General features: G+C 35.7%; 1 protein-coding gene across 3 annotated transcripts in view; it reads right to left on the bottom strand.

The window, feature by feature from the left end:
- Positions 1 to 18,290, bottom strand: part of SEPTIN7 (septin 7) — a gene marked incomplete at its 5' end in the record, with an annotated part of 116,164 nt that overhangs the window by 8,605 nt on the left and 89,269 nt on the right. For 2 of the 3 annotated variants that reach the window (XM_082399531.1, XM_082399530.1), the window contains 2 exons: positions 4,113 to 4,248; positions 16,914 to 17,039. In XM_082399531.1, coding sequence (XP_082255657.1) covers positions 4,113 to 4,248; positions 16,914 to 17,039 — 262 coding nt within the window. Of the gene's footprint in view, positions 1 to 4,112; positions 4,249 to 6,762; positions 6,784 to 16,913; positions 17,040 to 18,290 lie in introns of all 3 variants that reach the window. The other variant, XM_082399529.1, reaches the window with a different exon arrangement.

Below are 18,290 nucleotides of genomic sequence, written 5' to 3'. Positions count from 1 at the left end.
TTTACCATTGCAACAAAAAGAATAAAATATCTAGGAATAAACCTACCTAAGGAGACAAAAGACCTGTATGCAGAAAATTATAAGACACTGATGAAAGAAATTAAAGATGATACATATAGATGGAGAGATATACCATGTTCTTGGATTGGAAGAATCAACATTGTGAAAATGACTATACTAGCCAAAGCAATCTACAGATTCAATGCAATCCCTATAAAACTACCACTGGCATTTTTCACAGAACTAGAACAAATAATTTCACAATTTGTATGGAAACACAAAAGATCCCGAATAGCCAAAGCAATCTTGAGAACGAAAAATGGAGCTGGAGGAATCAGGCTCCCTGACTTCAGACTTTATTACAAAGCTACAGTAATCAAGACAGTTTGGTACTGGCCCAAAAACAGAAATATAGATCAATGGAACAGGATAGAAAGCCCAGAGGTAAACCCATGCACATATGGTCACCTTATCTTTGATAAAGGAGGCAAGCATATACAGTGGAGAAAAGACAGCCTCTTCAATAAGTGGTGCTGGGAAAATTGGACAGATACATGTAAAAGTATGAAATTAGAACACTCCCTGACACCATGCACAAAAATAAACTCAAAATGGATTAAAGACCTAAGTGTAAGGCCAGACACTATCAAACTCTTAGAGGAAAACATAGGCAGAACACTCTATGACATACATCACAGCAAGATTCTTTTTGACCCACCTCCTAGAGAATGGAAATAAAAACAGAAACAAATGGGACCTAATGAAACTTAAAAGCTTTTGCACAGCAAAGGAAACCATAAACAAGACCAAAAGACAACCCTCAGAATGGGAGAAAATATTTGCAAATGAAGCAACTGACAAAGGATTAATCTCCAAGATTTACAAGCAGCTCATGAAGCTCAATAACAAAAAAATGAACAACCCAATCCAAAAATGGGCAGAAGACCTAAATAGACATTTCTCCAAAGAAGATATACAGATTGCCAACAGACACATGAAAGAATGCTCAACATCATTAATCATTAGAGAAATGCAAATCAAAACTACAATGAGATATCATCTCACACCGGTCAGAATGGCCATCATCAAAAAATCTAGAAACAATAAATGCTGGAGAGGGTGTGGAGGAAAGGGAACACTATTGCACTGTTGTTGGGAATGTAAATTGATACAGCCACTATGGAGAACAGTATGGAGGTTCCTTAAAAAACTACAAATAGAACTACCATACGACCCAGCAATCCCACTACTGGGCATATACCCTGAGAAAACCATAGTTCAAAAAGAGTCATGTACCAAAATGTTCATTGCAGCTCTATTTGCAATAGCCAGGACATGGAAGCAACCTAAGTGTCCATCATCGGATGAATGGATAAAGAAGATGTGGCACATATATACAATGGAATATTACTCAGCCATAAAAAGAAACGAAATGGAGGTATTTGTAATGAGGTGGATGGAGTTAGAGTCTGTCATACAGAGTGAAGTAAGTCAGAAAGAGAAAAACAAATACAGTATGCTAACACATATATATGGAATCTAAGGAAAAAAAAAAAAAGGCCATGAAGAACCTAGTGGCAAGACGGGAATAAAGACACAGACCTACTAGAGAATGGACTTGAGGATATGGGGAGGGGGAGGGGTGAGATGTGACAGGGTGAGAGAGTGTCATGGACATATATACACTACCAAATGTAAAACAGATAGCTAGTGGGAAGCAGCCGCATAGCACAGGGAGATCAGCTCGGTGCTTTGTGACCACCTAGAGGGGTGGGATGGGGAGGGTGGGAGGGAGGGAGATGCAAGAGGGAAGACATATGGGAACATATGTATATGTATAACTGATTCACTTTGTTATAAAGCAGAAACTAACACACCATTGTAAAGCAATTATACTTCAATAAAGATGTTAAAAAAAAAAAAAAAAAAACAACTCCTGGGCTGCCTAAGGTAGCACCTATAAGCAAACACATTACTATTTTTTGCAGTGAAGTATATAAATATTCACATCAAGTGGGATAAAACTATTAGTTCTATGTCTGGTTTTGCAGTTTTCTGAAATTGTGGATACATGATTGTGGACTTGTCTAGCGATTAAGAACAAAGTTAAGTGTATTCAAATAATGGCTTACAGTTATGCAGCATAGGCCAAGTTAATTTATCTTTCCTCTCATGTAAAAAAGGGAAATGGACAATAATACCCATCTTGAAGGGCTGTGGTATGAATTAAATGACATAATCCATGAATGTGCCTGATACGCTGTGCTGCTGGATATTAGCAACTGTGCCCCAAACAAATATTTCTAGCACTTGAGAAAAAACAGTATTAAACAAGGTTAAATAGGTTTCTTCACCTATATATTTACATACTTATATGGCTCACTGAATTAGGAGAAACTTGGTCCAGATCTGTTTACAGGTCCTTTTAATGTTAATAAAGATTCTATCCTTCAAAGAGCAGTTAAGGTTCGGAAAACTCTGTTTTCACCATTCACAGTAATCGTAAAAACTCTCAAAGGGTTCTATAACTACAGTTTTATAATTATTTGTTTATAACATTTACTCTTAGGAGCAGGCCCTAAAATATGTCTATACCAAATGTAAATTCAACTCCTTTTAGATTTTCATCATAATCTAAGTGTGGAGATAATGCAGACTGTTGATTACTCCTGTTTCTATTCACCTTCTGATAGGGATTTTCCAGATCATTTATTAATTAGTGAAGCAGTAGAGACTCGGATGGATAGATTTAATAAAAAGCTAATTAATAAAAAAGACTAAACTTAATCTCCTAAATGTTATCTTAATAACAGATGCCAGGGATGCTAGTTCTGCAGTGCTTGGTAGTCTTAGACCAGGAGGAGCTATTCTGTATCCCCACTGAATTAAGCATATGATAAATATAACAACAGTGAAAGTTTTTTTTAATAAGAGACTACATGAAAAGCCCAGTGATTTAAGAGAAATCTAATGTGGAATAAAAACATTTCCTCAAAATTACTGAATACTTTACTCCATGCATTCCGTCTACTCAATGGATCAGAGTACTTTTGGTTATGTATTTAGTCAAAGGTTTATGTATTTTATGCAGTAATTCATTACAAAAGCAAACAGACCAACTGTAAGGATCTAACAGACTAGATCAGAGTCTCCTTTTAATATATTTAAACACAAATATTATTATATTAGTGGAGCCACATATAAACACAGGGATCTCACTGAATTTTATCATTAAAAGTAATTTTAAAAGTATTTCATACTAATGTCATCCCATATATTTAAAAGTAATTTTCAGCACAATGATAATAAATCTGTGCTGAGAAATTATACTGAAATTGTTGATTTATTTTGTGTTTACCTAGAGTTTCTTCTACTGCTCTTGGACATCAAGCCAACTACTTACTGTATAGGTGCTTGTGTTAGTGTGTTTTTTTCTCCATCTTTTATTTCTTATCACTTATTGAAGGACATGTCTTCATGATCTTTTTGATTAATAGGAACTAAATACATGCCTCAACCTCTAGAGAGATTCCAAGGTAGTATATCAGCTTGCTGGAATGCTTTGTCACTACCCTACCTGATTTTTGTAACAGTGGGAATTACGTTGACACTATATTACAAATAAGGCCCAACTCATTTATAAAAATCACATTTCTTCATTTCTTCCTGTGTCTGTAATTTACCCTGGCATGCCTATAGTTTAACTAAGGTTCTTTCTTTTTCATTCATATGCAAATAAGTCTGTTCTATTATTATTACCCTAACACTAGTTTTTATTCTTACATCCACCCAAAACTCTGATCTTTACTTTTCTTATATTGACTAGATGGAATGGCTTATAATTTCATTTCTTATTACTTGTTAATTATAGCTAATAAAATTTATTGGAAGTTTTCTACTATGTCTTCCTACCAAGTATGCTTGTATTCCAGTACATATTAAAATATATATTATTGTAAACATAGTGCTTGCTTTTATTTTTCCATTTTATTATGTTAGCGTATTATATTTGAAAAAATCTGGAGAAAGGTTATATTATCTATGAATTTTATTAAAGATATTTTTTAAAGGAATACTGTGCCTGTAAAAGGTGAAAATATTAGGTTGATTACCTCAGCTTCAGAGTCCTTCAGTTTTTGAACTTTTTCTTTGACCTTCATCTCAAACACCTGCTCCATCTCCATCTCCATCTTCTTCATCTTAGCTACATGCTCCCTTCTTTCTTCTTCCATTTGTGCAAGAGGGCTCCTGTGAACATTAAAGATAATCATTAAATGTCTAAAAATGAAAAGTGTAATACAAAACTCTGAAACAGTGATGAAAACAAATGAGCTGCTGTGTGCCATTACTAAATTCTCTGTTTTTTGAAAATAAGTTTCAAAATAATTTTTCAATTATTCTGACACCACCTTAAATGACATGGAACACAGATTTGAAGTTTTATATATGAACATGTTAAAAATTCTTTAGAAACTTTTAAAATTTATAAATATTTACAATTTAGAACTTCTTTCCATGAAGTTTCATAGCTAAACTTGAAAATCTCTAGTGAATAATTATTATGAAAATAGATCTACCAAAGGCAACTCTTAGCAGAATGTTTCTCTAAACCTAATGCATATCAAATCTAAAGATAACATATAAAATAAACTGTAGAAGGAAAATGGAAAGGACACATTCCCTAAATACATTCTTAGAAAGGAAAACTAGAAGAAAATTACTTAATTTTGTATTTTAAACAAAATTTTAATGTGAAAAAAGGTACTGAGTTAATGAAGTCAATACATGTAGAATATTTTTAGTTCTACAATTTTCCAAGTGTTATAATCTCTCCTTTTAGACGACTACTGACATCACAATAATTCAAACCTATTTTGGTTACTGAATTGATATGCTAGAAAAAACTACCAGGCAATACCTAGAACACTCTTCATTTAGGCAAGCAGAGTATTTCTAGGCCACTTAATGTAATTTTAATGCTCCTGAAAAATTCATTCCACCTATGTCAAATATTTTAGTGTCTTAAGTTTTAAAGATGGTCAGTGATCACACACACATGAGAGAGAGAGAGAGAGAGAGAGAGCAAAGAAGCAAATGAATATCTTGGCATTTCTGAAATGCCAAATAATAGACACCAGCACAGTTAAATAAAAGTAGTTCACTCTATTGACATTAAACTCCACAGACTCAAATTTCTGCACAATTTTGTTCAAAATTTTCATGTTGAAAAATACTACAAATGAGCTTTATGTGAAGGCTAGTATATTTACAGACACAAGAGAATGCCGAAGTATCAGTAACCTATTACAGCCCCAGGGAGGAAAGAAAGGTGGGCTCTGTGGCTTTCACAATCTCTAAAAACAATTCAATACACTGGGACAACTTAAAAGAGGGAGGCCCTTTTCTGACTTTATTGATAAAACATGTTTATTTTGCCTCCACAAAAACAGGCTTTGACCATTTAATTGTACATATTAAATTGGTGAACTTTATCTCAATAAAGTGGTTAAAAAGTTAAATCATGGCTTAAAAACAAAGTCAGGCCTTGTATTTTATCCATAACTTCAAGGCTAGTCACTTTAATCCTGATTTGACACACTCTTGATTATGGTGACTTCTCTCCTTACAAGGCTGAGTATTTTGACCATTACAACACTGTTCTTCCCTCTCAAGGAGGAGGACAAGAGAGCAAGATGGAAAATATTAAATGAGCAACAGGACAGAAAGAACACTGGCTACTGATTTTTCTTAGCAAAAAGGAAGGACAAAGATGTGATGTACTGTTGTGACCAAAAGGATTTGTTTTTGCAGTTAGTGTAAGTTAGAACAAAACGTTACTTAACTAAAGGATATTCCTTCACCAAAAGAAAACTTACAAACCTTCAGTATGTCTTAACAATTAAACAATTAATCAGAAGTTCTGAAAATGAAAATAAACCAAACATTAACTTAGAAGAAGAATCAACATTCAAAAAGTGAGGTAAACTGAAATAAATTTTAAAGTGTAAATATCATTATTTCATTAAAAGCCAATAAGGCCCTTCATATTAATATATTTCTCATCTTTATGGCAGGTGTTTTTAATACAGGGGCCTCGGATCTCTTGGGCATTGTGTCAATGAATGCCCTGAAATGACATACCAAATAAATGTGTGTTTGTGTTGTGTATTCATGCAAGCATTATTCCAGTGAGAGGGTTCAAAGCTTTTGTTTGATTTCTGTAAAACTCACTTCTGCCACTCCCCAAAGCATTTTTAGGCTCTAGAAAAAAAAATACTCTAATAACGATTTATGAATTGGCAGTCTTAAATAACTGAAACTGTATGTTTAAGCAACTTAGATTATCCAACAATACTGCTGCAATTTGAAAACAAATAAATATATTGTAAACAAATTATAAAAAACTAGAAATTAAAAAAATAAATTCGAATTCACACAGAATTGAGATTTTAAATATATACTCTTACTTATAATAACCTATCTATAAAATGCTCATTTAATTTCATCCTTGGGAGGAATAAGGCAATCCATATAAATGTAAAGAATCTGCTGTATAATTTGCACATGAAAAGGCTACCACCCTACCAAGAGTAAACACTGTCATCTAGATTATTATTTAAATAACTCTTGGGGGAAAATAGAAGACTGCAGAGAAACATGCTATGATGTTTTGATATTTGCTTTTAAATTCAAAATTTAAATATTAAAAATCTTCACATACTAAAACTGCTTATGTCTTTGGAAAAACAAATAACCACTTACATGCCTTCAACTGTGTCATATCTAAAAGAACAAAAAATACAGAGACTTAGCACACTTAAAGTAAACCACACTAAAAGCAGCAACTAAAGGCAAATCCACAGATTTCACAATATAAGTATGTGCCCTAAAACAAAAGTTTATGGCCAAATTTGTTAAAGCTAGTTAATTTCTTTTCCAAATTCTGTCAGTAATCGCTATACCAAATCATTATGAAAATAAATAAGCTGTGCGATTATCTTCTGACAGCCTGCTCAAATTTCTAAACTTATTTAAATATGTATACTTTCAAAGAAATTTGCAGTATTTCACATTTGAGATACTTCAAGCTTTTCAGCCTTGTAAAAATACTTGACTCCTTAACCAAATGAAGTGATATTCCAGTATTATAAGAAAATGGTTACATGTATCTAAAATGAATTTTTGGAAGCCTCTCACCAGTCAAAATGATGTTTCAAATCTAATTTTTAAATTAATTAGCACCCCAATTCTAGTCATTTTTATTAAAGTGATATTTAGAAAACTGTAACACAAAATTGTGCTTATAATGTAGAAAATACAGGAAAAAGGATCACTTTTTAAAAAATTAATTCTATTTTTTATACAGCAGGTTCTTATTAGTTATCTATTTTATACATATTAGTGTATATATGTCAATCCCAACCTCCCAATTCATCCCACCACCACCACCACCCCGCCACTTTCCCCCCTGGTGTCCATACGTTTGTTCTCTACATCTGTGTCTCTATTTCTGCCCTGCAAACTGGTTCATGTGCACCATTTTTCTAGGTTCCACATATATGCATTAATATACGATATTTGTTTTCCTCTTTCTGACTTACTTCACCCTGTACAACAGTCTCTAGATCCATCCACGTCTCTACAAATGACACAATTTCATTCCTTTTTATGGCTGAGTAATATTCCATTGTATATTTGTACCACATCTTCTTTATCCATTGGTCTGTCGATGGGAATTTAGGTTGTTTCCATGACCTGGCTACTGTAAATAGTGCTGCAATGAACTGCGGTGCATGTGTCTTTTTGCTTTATGGTTTTCTCTGGGTATATGCCCAGTAGTGGGATTGCTGGGTCATATGGTAATTTTATTTCTAGTTTTTTAAGGAACCTCCATACTGTTCTACATAGTGACTGTATCAATTTACATTCCCACCAACAGTGCAAGAGGGTTCCCTTTTCTCCACACCCTCTCCAGCATTTGTTGTTTGTAGATTTTCTGAGGATGCCCATTCTAACTGGTGTGAGGTGATACCTCACTGTAGTTCTGATTTGCATTTCTCTAATAATTAGTGATGTTGAGAAGCTTTTCATGTGCTTCTTGGCCATCTGAATGTCTTCTTTGGAGAAATGTCTATTTAGGTCTTCTGCCTATTTTTGGATTGAGTTTTTTTTTTATATTGAGCTGCATGAGTTGTTTATATATTTTGGAGATTAATCCTTTGTCTGTCGATTCGTTTGCAAATATTTTCTCCCATTCTGAGGGTTGTCTTTTTGTCTTGTTTGTAGTTTCCTTTGCTTTGCAAATGCTTTTTTTATTAGGTCCCATTTGTTTATTTTTGTTTTTATTTCCATTACTCTAGGAGGTGGATCAAAAAAGATCTTGCTGTGATTTATGTCAAAGAGTGTTCTTCCTATGTTTTCCTCTAAGAGTTTTAGTGTCCAGTCTTACATTTAGGTCTCTAATCCATTTTGAGTTTATTTTTGTGTATGGTGTTAAGGGAGTGTTCTACTTTCATTCTTTTACATGTAGCTGTACAGTTTTCCCAGCACCACTTATTGAAGAGACTGTCTTTTCTCCATTGTATATCCTTGCCTCCTTTGTCATAGATTAGTTGACCATAGGTGTGTGGGTTTATCTCTGGGTTTTCTATCCTGTTCCATTGATCTATATTTCTGTTTTTGTGCCAGCACCATATCGTCTTGATTACTGTAGCTTTGTAGTATAGTCTGAAGTCAGGGAGTCTGATTCCTCCAGCTCTGTTTTTTTTCCCTCAAGATTGCTTTGGCTATTCGGGGTCTTTTGTGTCTCCATACAAATTTTAAGATTTTTTGTTCTAGTTCTGTAAAAAATGCCATTGGTAATTTGATAGGGATTTTACTGAATCTGTAGATTGCTTTGGGTAGTATAGTCATCTTCACAATATTGATTCTTCCAATCTAAGAACATGGTATATCTCTCCATCTGTTTGTGTCATCTTCGATCACTTTCATCAGTGTCTTATAGTTTTCTGAGTACAGGTCTTTTACCTCCTTTTGTAGGTTTATTCCTAGGTATTTCATTCTTTTTGTTGCGATGGTGAACGGGATTGTTTCCTTAATTTCTCTTTCTGATCTTTCGTTGTTAGTGTATAGGAATGCAAGAAATTTCTGTGCGTTAATTTTGTATCCTGCAACTTTACCAAATTCATTGATTAGCTCTAGTAGTTTTCTGGTAGCATCTTTAGGATTCTCTATGTATAGTATCGTGTCATCTGCAAACAGTGACAGTTTTACTTCTTCTTTTCCAATTTGTATTCCTTTTATTTCTTTTTCTTCTCTGATTTCCGTGGCTAGGACTTCCAAAACTACGTTGAATGACAGTGGCGAGAGTGGACATCCTTGTCTTGTTCCTGATCTTAGAGGAAATGCTTTCAGTTTTTCACCATTGAGAATGATGTTTGCTGTGGGTTTGTCGTATATGGCCTTTATTATGTTGAGGTAGGGTCCCTCTCTCCCCACTTTCTGGAGAGTTTTTATCATAAATGGGTGTTGAATTTTGTCAAAGGCTTTTTCTGCATCTATTGAGATGATCATATGGTTTTTCTTCTTCAATTTGTTAATATGGTGTATCACATTGATTGATTTGTGTATATTGAAGAACCCTTTCATCCCTGGGATAAACCCCACTTGATCATGGTGTATGATCCTGGAAAAAGGATCACTTTTTGTCGTCGCATTTTTCTTTTCAAATGAAAGTTTTTTTATTAGGTGACTAGAAAAACCATTTAAATTATATCATTACCTGCCTGCTTTTTAATGAAAACTCTTCTTCACACACGTAGATAAGCTAAAGCTTATAAACTTAAACTTGTCAGAGAAATTTAAAGTGACTCAGTCAAAAATATGAAAAGACCTGGTAAAAAAATTTTTTTTAAAAAGGCTACAATATAACCTGAACAGCACATTAAATCCCCAAAGATATAACTTAGCTCCTTTTAGAGATCTATTCAAGGGGTGACAGTTCCTGAAAGCCACCAGATGACTTACCCTTTTCATGTGACCAACAATAGAATCACAGCAAGGACCACACTTAAGGCTGACCCAGTAAGGCCCTACTGTGGTTGTCTTACATGACCCACATTTTGAGTGTAATGGAAAGACAACCATATTTCATTTAAATTACGTGTGATCTTTCCTGAAGAACTCATTAAGCAAGTACATTTACATATTTTTGCTTCAGTGGTGTGGTAGGTCACTATGTATACAGACATGTAGCAATTTTCATACAAAATTTTCCAAAGGAATTTCACTTAAAATAAGAATTTCAAAGAGCAACAAAAATTTCCAAACATTCTGGGAAACAATTGTTACCAGCATTTTATTTTGCCAAGTGAGAGTGTTAAAACTAAACGTAAATAAAACAATACTATCATTATATTTTCATGAAAGGACACACGAACAAGAGTAAAAGATATAACTGAATAAATTATTTTTTTTTGGAAAAACTTGGGACAAATTTCAGAAAATTGTCTTTATATCTCTTTAGATCAATGAAAACTTTGTCATGTACCAAAAGAGTTCTGAGGATTAGCCTTTAGAAACCTGTGTTTTCAGTCATTAATAGGAATTCAGTTATCCATAGAGTTTTCCCAAGACTACAGATGGAGAAGGTTGTAGAAAACAAAAATAAAATTAATATATGGGAAAGAGGTAACTCCAACTTGACCACCTCAATAAAGCAGAACAGATATAGAAATAAAGTGAGTCACACAAGTGTTTTGGCTTCTCAGGGCATATAGAAGTTATGTTTACACTACACTGTAGTCTATTAGATGTGCAGCAGCATTATGTCTTAGAAAACAATGTATATACCTTAATTTAAAAATATGTTATTGCTGAAGAATGCTAACCGTCATCTAGCCTTAAGTGAGTCGTAGTAGGAACATCAAAGATCACTGATTACAGATCAACATAACAAATATAATAATAATAAAGTTTAAAACAGCAGTCCCCAGCCTTTTCGGCACCAGGGACCGGTTTTGTGGAAGACAGTTTTTCCACAGACTTGGTGGTGGTTGGGGGGGGGTTGTTCAGGTGGTAATGCGAGCAATGGGGAGCGATGGCGAGGAGCAGATGAAGCTTCGCTTGCCCGCCGCTCACCTCCTGCTGTGCGGCCTAGTTCCTAACAGGCCATGGACCAATACCAGTCCGCGGCCCGGGGGTTGGGGAACCCTGGTTTAAAACATTGCGAGAATTACCAATGTAACACAGAGACATGAAGAAAGCAAATGCCGGTGGGAAAATGGCAAAGACAGATTTGCTTGATGCAGTATGCCACAAACCTTCAATTTGTAAAAAACACATTATCTGCGAAGTGTAATACAGCAAAGTGCAATAAAACAAGGTATGCCTGTAAAAGATGTAAGGAAGACCACGAAGGAAGAAGCAAGTAAAACTTTAAAAAAGCATGTTGAACAAAAAAGGATACCCCTCCCCTTATTGGGGATTACTTTAAGAGATCTGCAATCTTGACATGGTTAATTCTCCACTTTCCTTTACAATTTTGTTGAATCTCTTTTAATTTGGAACCTGACCTCCCTTTCTGTTACTTCTAACCATCCTCCACCCTCCGGACAGGGGTGGGCAACATATACTCTCCCTGAGGAAAACAGATGACTTGATATTTTTTTTGCCAGACACAAGTAATACCTGAACAGCTGCTAAGAATAGAGCTCACTTTTCCAGACTCCAGCCTTGAGACAAATCAGTATTTGATGAGACAAGCTCAGCTATGTTTCAGATTTTAACCATATAATCTAAATCTTGGGTTTTGTCCCCAGCTTTACTGAGATATAATTGACATATAATATTGTCTCAGTTTAAGGTACACAATGTGATGTCGAGGACCACTAACATAACAGAAAGGCACATTTTCAAACATATAAACCAAATACCAAATATTTTTATTTTTAACCCATGGTTCAGTACACTCTACAGTCCATCCAAAACTGGCTCCGAAAATTAAATATAAGATAAATTAATCTACTTTATGCTTAACATTAAAAAAAATTAACTTATATACTAAAACCAAGGGTAATTAGCACTCTATGGAGCGTACACTGCCAGACAAAGGTTAATGTAACTATAAATATTAAATAGATGTATATCTGTATATGTATGTATATGTCTATATATTATATAAGAACAATTAAAAAACACAGGTCTGGGCTTCCCTGGTGGCACAGAGGTTAAGAATCTGCCTGCCAGGCTTCCCTGGTGGCGCAGTGGTTGAGAATCTGCCTGCCAATGCAGGGGACACGGGTTCGAGCCCTGGTCTGGGAAGATCCCATATGCCACAGAGCAACTAGGCCCGTGAGCCACAACTACTGAGCCTGCGCTTCGCAACAAGAGAGGCCACGATAGTGAGAGGCCCGTGCACCGCGATGAAGAGTGGCCCCCGCTTGCCGCAACTAGAGAAAGCCCTAGCACAGAAACGAAGACCCAACATAGCAACCAATCAATCAATTAAAAAAATAAATAAATCTTAAAAGCAGAAACCTACCATTAAAAAAAAAAAGAATCTGCCTGCCAATGCAGGGGACAAGGGTTCGAGCCCTGGTCCAGGAAGATCCCACATGCCATGGAGCAACTAAGCCCGTGTGCCACAACTACTGAGCTCGCGTGCCACAACTACTGAAGCCTGCGTGCCTACAGCCCGTGCTCCGCAACAAGAGAAGCCACCGCAATGAGAAGTCCACACACACCGCAACGAAGAGTAGCCCCCACTCGCCGCAACTAGAGAAAGCCTGTGCCCAGCAATGAAGACCCAACGCAGCCAAAAATAATAAATAAATAAATTAAAAAAAAAAAAAGGAAACACAGGTCCATCAGCAATCAGGTGAATAAATGACCTTATTCTCAAGTTTATTTCTTTCTCAAATTCCCTGCAGATGCTGTTTAGAGACCATACGAAGTAATAAAGAAAGTGATAAAATGACCACTTTTTTTTTTTAAAAGGACCAAAGTTCAGTGGTCTTCAAACTGAGGTCTCTATTTATATGAAGAGAGTTACTTGAGTCTGTGCAGTTTTTTTTTTTTTAATTTATTGTATTTATTTATTTATGGCTGTGTTGTGTCCTCGTTTCTGTGTGAGGGCTTTCTCTAGTTGTGGCAAGCGGGGGCCACTCTTCATCGCGGTGCGCGGGCCTCTCACCACCGCGGCTTCACTTGTTGCGGAGCACAGGCTCCAGACGCGCAGGCTCAGTAACTGTGGCTCACGGGCTTAGTTGCTCCGCGGCATGTGGGATCCTCCCAGACCAGGGCTCGAACCCGTGTCCCCTGCATTGGCAGGCAGACTCTCAACCACTGCGCCACCAGGGAAGCCCAAGTCTGTGCAGTTTTAAGAGAATCAATTTCCAGATCCTCAACTTCCATACAAAGTTTTGCCTAAAGTGATCTATCTGAAAATTTCCAAGTTAACAGATAGTCCGTTTCTCACATTACAGAAGAAAGACCTACTCCTTCTTACTTATCCCTTACTAAGGTACACTGTACCTGAAGGTATGAAAACCTCCAGGTGACAAGAGAGAAGTCTCTTTCAATGATTAATCAAACACTATAACATAAACCTGTAAGAGTGTATCTCCAAGTATTAAACATGTTTCTATTAAGGGCATGGTGTGGTGTTAGGTGTTAGAAACATGGTATTTGGGTCCCTGTCAGGATGCTCTGAATTAAGATATATAGCAAAGGGAGGTGGCTGGAGAACTGGCAATTTCTGTTTAATGACTCTACCTTTTCCACTCTGAGCTCCCTGAAACCTCAATCTCTCCGTGCCACCATTATCAAAGGATGCATTGCTAGGGAGAAAAAAGTCCCATGGGAGCAATACAAATAGAACATCAATAAGAAGCCCAGACTCACATTTGCTTACTTTACGTATTTAAATATTAGCCATTCTTTTCAGTTATCTGTGGATGGGTCCATAGCTATAAAGAAAGGCACCTTACATTGGCTAAAGCACCATAAATTGATGGTACCGATTTTTTTTTTCCCAAAAATTCAACTGGAATGAACAGCTAACATTTTCAAGACAATATGATACAATCAAAGGATAAAAATTCCAAGTGACTTCTTTCAGATTCAGTATGTATCATTCAATAAAGTAGTAAAAACCTAATTTAACAAATCATATATCAATACCTGTTCTAATTACAACCATTCCCCAGTTGGTTCAATCTTCAAAAATATTTATTTTTCTATTACTTAAAGTAAAATTAAATAATATACTAACTCCTGGGGCAATCTGCTTTTTAGCAGTACAAACTTTTTTATTATTTTCATAGGCAAAGTTTAGACATGATTCATCTCATTAAGAAATACATTTCCAATAGAATCCTACTTTTCATGTTTTCACCTGGGTTATAGTTTAACTCAAGTAATCCACACTAGAATTCTGTATATGCAGAAGAATTTTTAACAACACTATAAGGTTCACTATTTTTCTCTGAATTACCTTACCTGCATCCAACAGTAAAAAATATCCCAATAGCACTATTTTAAAAGCCTTAAATTCAAACTATGGAAAAAAAAATTCCTTATTTCTAGCACATTAACAAATGTTTAAAAGAAAAAAATCGAACATTAAGTGCATACACTTAATGTATGCATTTAATGAAAGATATGTACTGACAGTACATTTTGCTTTAACATATTATAAAATTACCAGTGGCTTTAATTGTGTATGTTTTTCTTTTAAACAGTTAAAAAGTCCATAAACTAGTGAAATGCATTTAAAATGGATTCAATTTTATGAACAGTATTCACTATGATGGATCTTTATATTTCTGTGCTAAATAATAGTTGTTTGATACAAATTCTGCTAAAAAGAAATAGATTAAAAACGTTGCCTTTTTTCATGCACTGAACCTTACCTCAAGTAGAATCTTGTATTTTAAATATTAAAAAAAATCAATTTTTAAAATAGCAGTAGTAAATTCCTAGAAGTCAGTGTTTTGCAAAGCATGCATTACTCATCACCTATATCGAAACCATCAAGGGTTAAAAAAAAAAAAAGGATGGGGGGGGGCGGGGGGGGGCGTGGATTCCCTGGCGGCCCAGTGGTTAGGACTCCACACTTCCACTGCAGGGGGCATGGGTTCAATCCCTGGCTGGGGAACTAAGATCCCATGTGCTGTGCGGCATGGCCAAAAAAAACCCCCCAAAAAACAAAAAATCATCTAGGGTGCTCATTAAAAATACAAACTCTCAGGCCCATCCCACATGTACTGAATCAGAATCTCTTGCTAATGACTGAGTCTAGAAATTTACCTTTTTACCAATTACTCTGGGACTTCCCTGGTGGCACAGTGGTTAAGAATCCGCCTGCCAATGCAGGGGACTCGGGTTCAAGCCCTGGTCCGGGAAGATCTCACACGCTGTGGAGCAACTAAGCCCGTGCACCACAACTACTGAGCCTGCGCTCTAGAGCCCGCGCGCCACAACTACTGAGCCTGCGCTCTAGAGCCCGTGCACCACAACTACTGAGCCTGCACTAGAGAGCTCATGCTCTGCAATGAGAAGCCCACCCACTGCAACGAAGAGCAGCCCCCACTCTCTGCAACTAGAGAAAGTCAGAGTGCAGCAACGAAGACCCAACGCAGCCAAAAATAAATAAATAAATTAAAAAAAAAAAAAAAAGCAATTGCTCTCGGGGGATCTCTAAAGCCAGAAAATCTAGAAACTGATCAATAAAGTTCCTCAAATAAGCACGCTAATAATAGTGTAAGAAGAAATTAAAAATTAAGAAAGAGATTAGGGGCTATAACCCAAACATCATGAAGAAAATAAACACAGAGTTAGGTCCAAGATCAGTTTTAAAAGAGAACTGCTTGTGACTCTGCCAATGATTATTAATGCTTTGTGCACTTTCTTATGGAATTTAGGGCCACTGCGGAGACATAACTAAAAAAGCAAAAAGGAACATTTTTCTCTTCCATTATAAGGAATGCTGACCACTATAATACAGTATTGCTACTTTGAGAACTTGCTTCCCTTATTATTTATTATGCAGAAGATCCTTCAGGATTATCCTCTAATAGCATCAATACATAACACCTGGCTAAAAATGTGCATACATTGTTAAAATGGTTTTTGTAATACTTACGGTCTTCAACAACCCCAAATAAAGGAAAAACAGGGCACAGACATGGTTACCAAGTCTATACCAGCTAACTCACCAGCTTCCTCACACATCTCTTTTCCCTACACCATCATAAAACCACATCTTGAAGATACTAGCTCGGGTGGGTGAAGCTATACACTCAGGAGTCACTCACACCACTCTAACAACCAACAGAAGAAATCCAAACTCCAGCTAATTTACTCCCTGGAAATACACAATAGGAATACAAAAGGTAACCAAGACTACAATAATTAAATGTTCCTTTTGTTTGGTCCTGTCCCTTATTTCTATATAATCTTCTAGTAAATACTCTGCTTCCAAAATGGTTTATTTTAAAAAGACATAATAAAAGGTAGAAGCTCTATGTTTAGTCTCCTTAAAGAGACTATGGGATGTTTATCTTAAGAGTAAAATGGGTTTAAGGGTTACTTGGTAGAAACTGTTCTCTTCCCTTAAAAAAAAAAAATGCTGAAGGAGCTATTTGATTTCTAATTGGGGATCTATTAAATGTGTTACGTAGATTATTAAGATGATGGCAAAGACCAGAAGAAAATGCAGGGCTCTTTCACTTAAGGAACAAGGTTATAAAACTACACTTCCTCCAGCAAAGCTTGACAATATAAATTTGGCTGTTGTACCTAAAGAACATTATCCCAATTTTCTATTGAGTAGCCAAGAGGAATGTGATGAAACAATACGATTATTTACTACATAAATAATACCTTTTCTGGAGGAAACAATGTATACTTACTTAGTAAGCTGCCCTTTATTCTTGTTATTATCAACTCCATTATAAGTCACAGCTGCCAGTTTTCTGCTCCGGTAGTTCTCATAGTGTACATTATTAGTGACATCTTTCAAGTCCTGCATGTGTGTTCTGTCATAAATAAATGAACATCAAGAGTTTGTTTCTATTAAGAAAGCTTTGGTGTAAATTCAAAATTTTAGCAAAACAAAAATTTCAGACTTAAAATGAGCAAAAGACTATTCTTAAGGAAGATGGCATTCATCTGTCTTCATTCACATGTAAGGCAGAGTAAGACACAATGAGCTAACTTGACACCAATGGAAAATTAGGTTCCAAATGAAAGTTTAGGAGCATAAATCTTCTCAAAGCAGTTACTAAAGAATGACATTTCTAGAGAAGAGTATTTACCTTTTTAGTATATATTTTATTTTACTAGAGAAGGAAAAGTAGATTAGCTCCTACTAAAGTTCACAAATCAAAAGAAATTGCTTTCCTTTTAGCAATATTATTAATATTTGAGTTTTTATTCAGGTAATACATAGGGACACTTTAGATCACATATCAAGTTGGATGCAAACGGGAGAATTTTAATTTTGAGTAAATTTCTGTTTATTCAAATTGTCCAGTAAATGCAGTATTTTGGTTAAATGAATGTCTTCTTATAGCATATCTATCATACATAAAGTCAATCCATAGGAGACAACTATACAATACATGAGACATTTCATCATTCCTTAATGTTTCAAGATGCTAAAAGACTCCCTGAGCTGCTCTACGGTATCCTTTACCAATGCAGCAGTGTTTTTGGATATACGTGGTGTGGGAGTACTCTGTATCATTTGATCTTCCTTTTTCTCATCATCCATTCCTGCACCTGCAATCCCCCATCTTTCATCTCCACCACTTTACCAAAATCCCCTTATGGGAGACAAACATAAAGGTGTTACTCTCTATTTATTCTTCCTGATATCCAGGAAACAGTTACTACTACCTTCCCTTTTGTAAACAGAATGTGATGTTCAATTACTCTGATTCACCTAGTATTGGACATTTCCATGCAGTTTTCTGATAGTTTAACTCCTCCTATTTCTAAGACTGGGTTTTCCACAAGCCTCATCTCCCTTTATACTCTGTCCCTTGATGAATATATCCTCTCTATGGCCACTAGAGTTACACCTAAAGCTCTATCCTTCTGTACTTCAGTCAAGTCAGACAGTTCCTTACTCCTAGCGTATCCAATGACTGGGACTGAATAGTTCATGCTAATTTGTCACTGACTCTCAAACTTCAGAATTCTACTGCTTTGGGAGCTCTCTTTGCAGTCTCGAAGTCAAACCACTCTAACCCAGGACAACTTTCTCCTTGGCTGTCAGTCATTTT

This window comes from Balaenoptera borealis (assembly GCF_965194805.1).
Source record: "Balaenoptera borealis genome assembly, chromosome: 7".
In the NCBI taxonomy this organism is placed as follows: Eukaryota; Metazoa; Chordata; class Mammalia; order Artiodactyla; family Balaenopteridae; genus Balaenoptera; species Balaenoptera borealis.
This window is presented reverse-complemented; position numbering and strand designations above follow the sequence as displayed.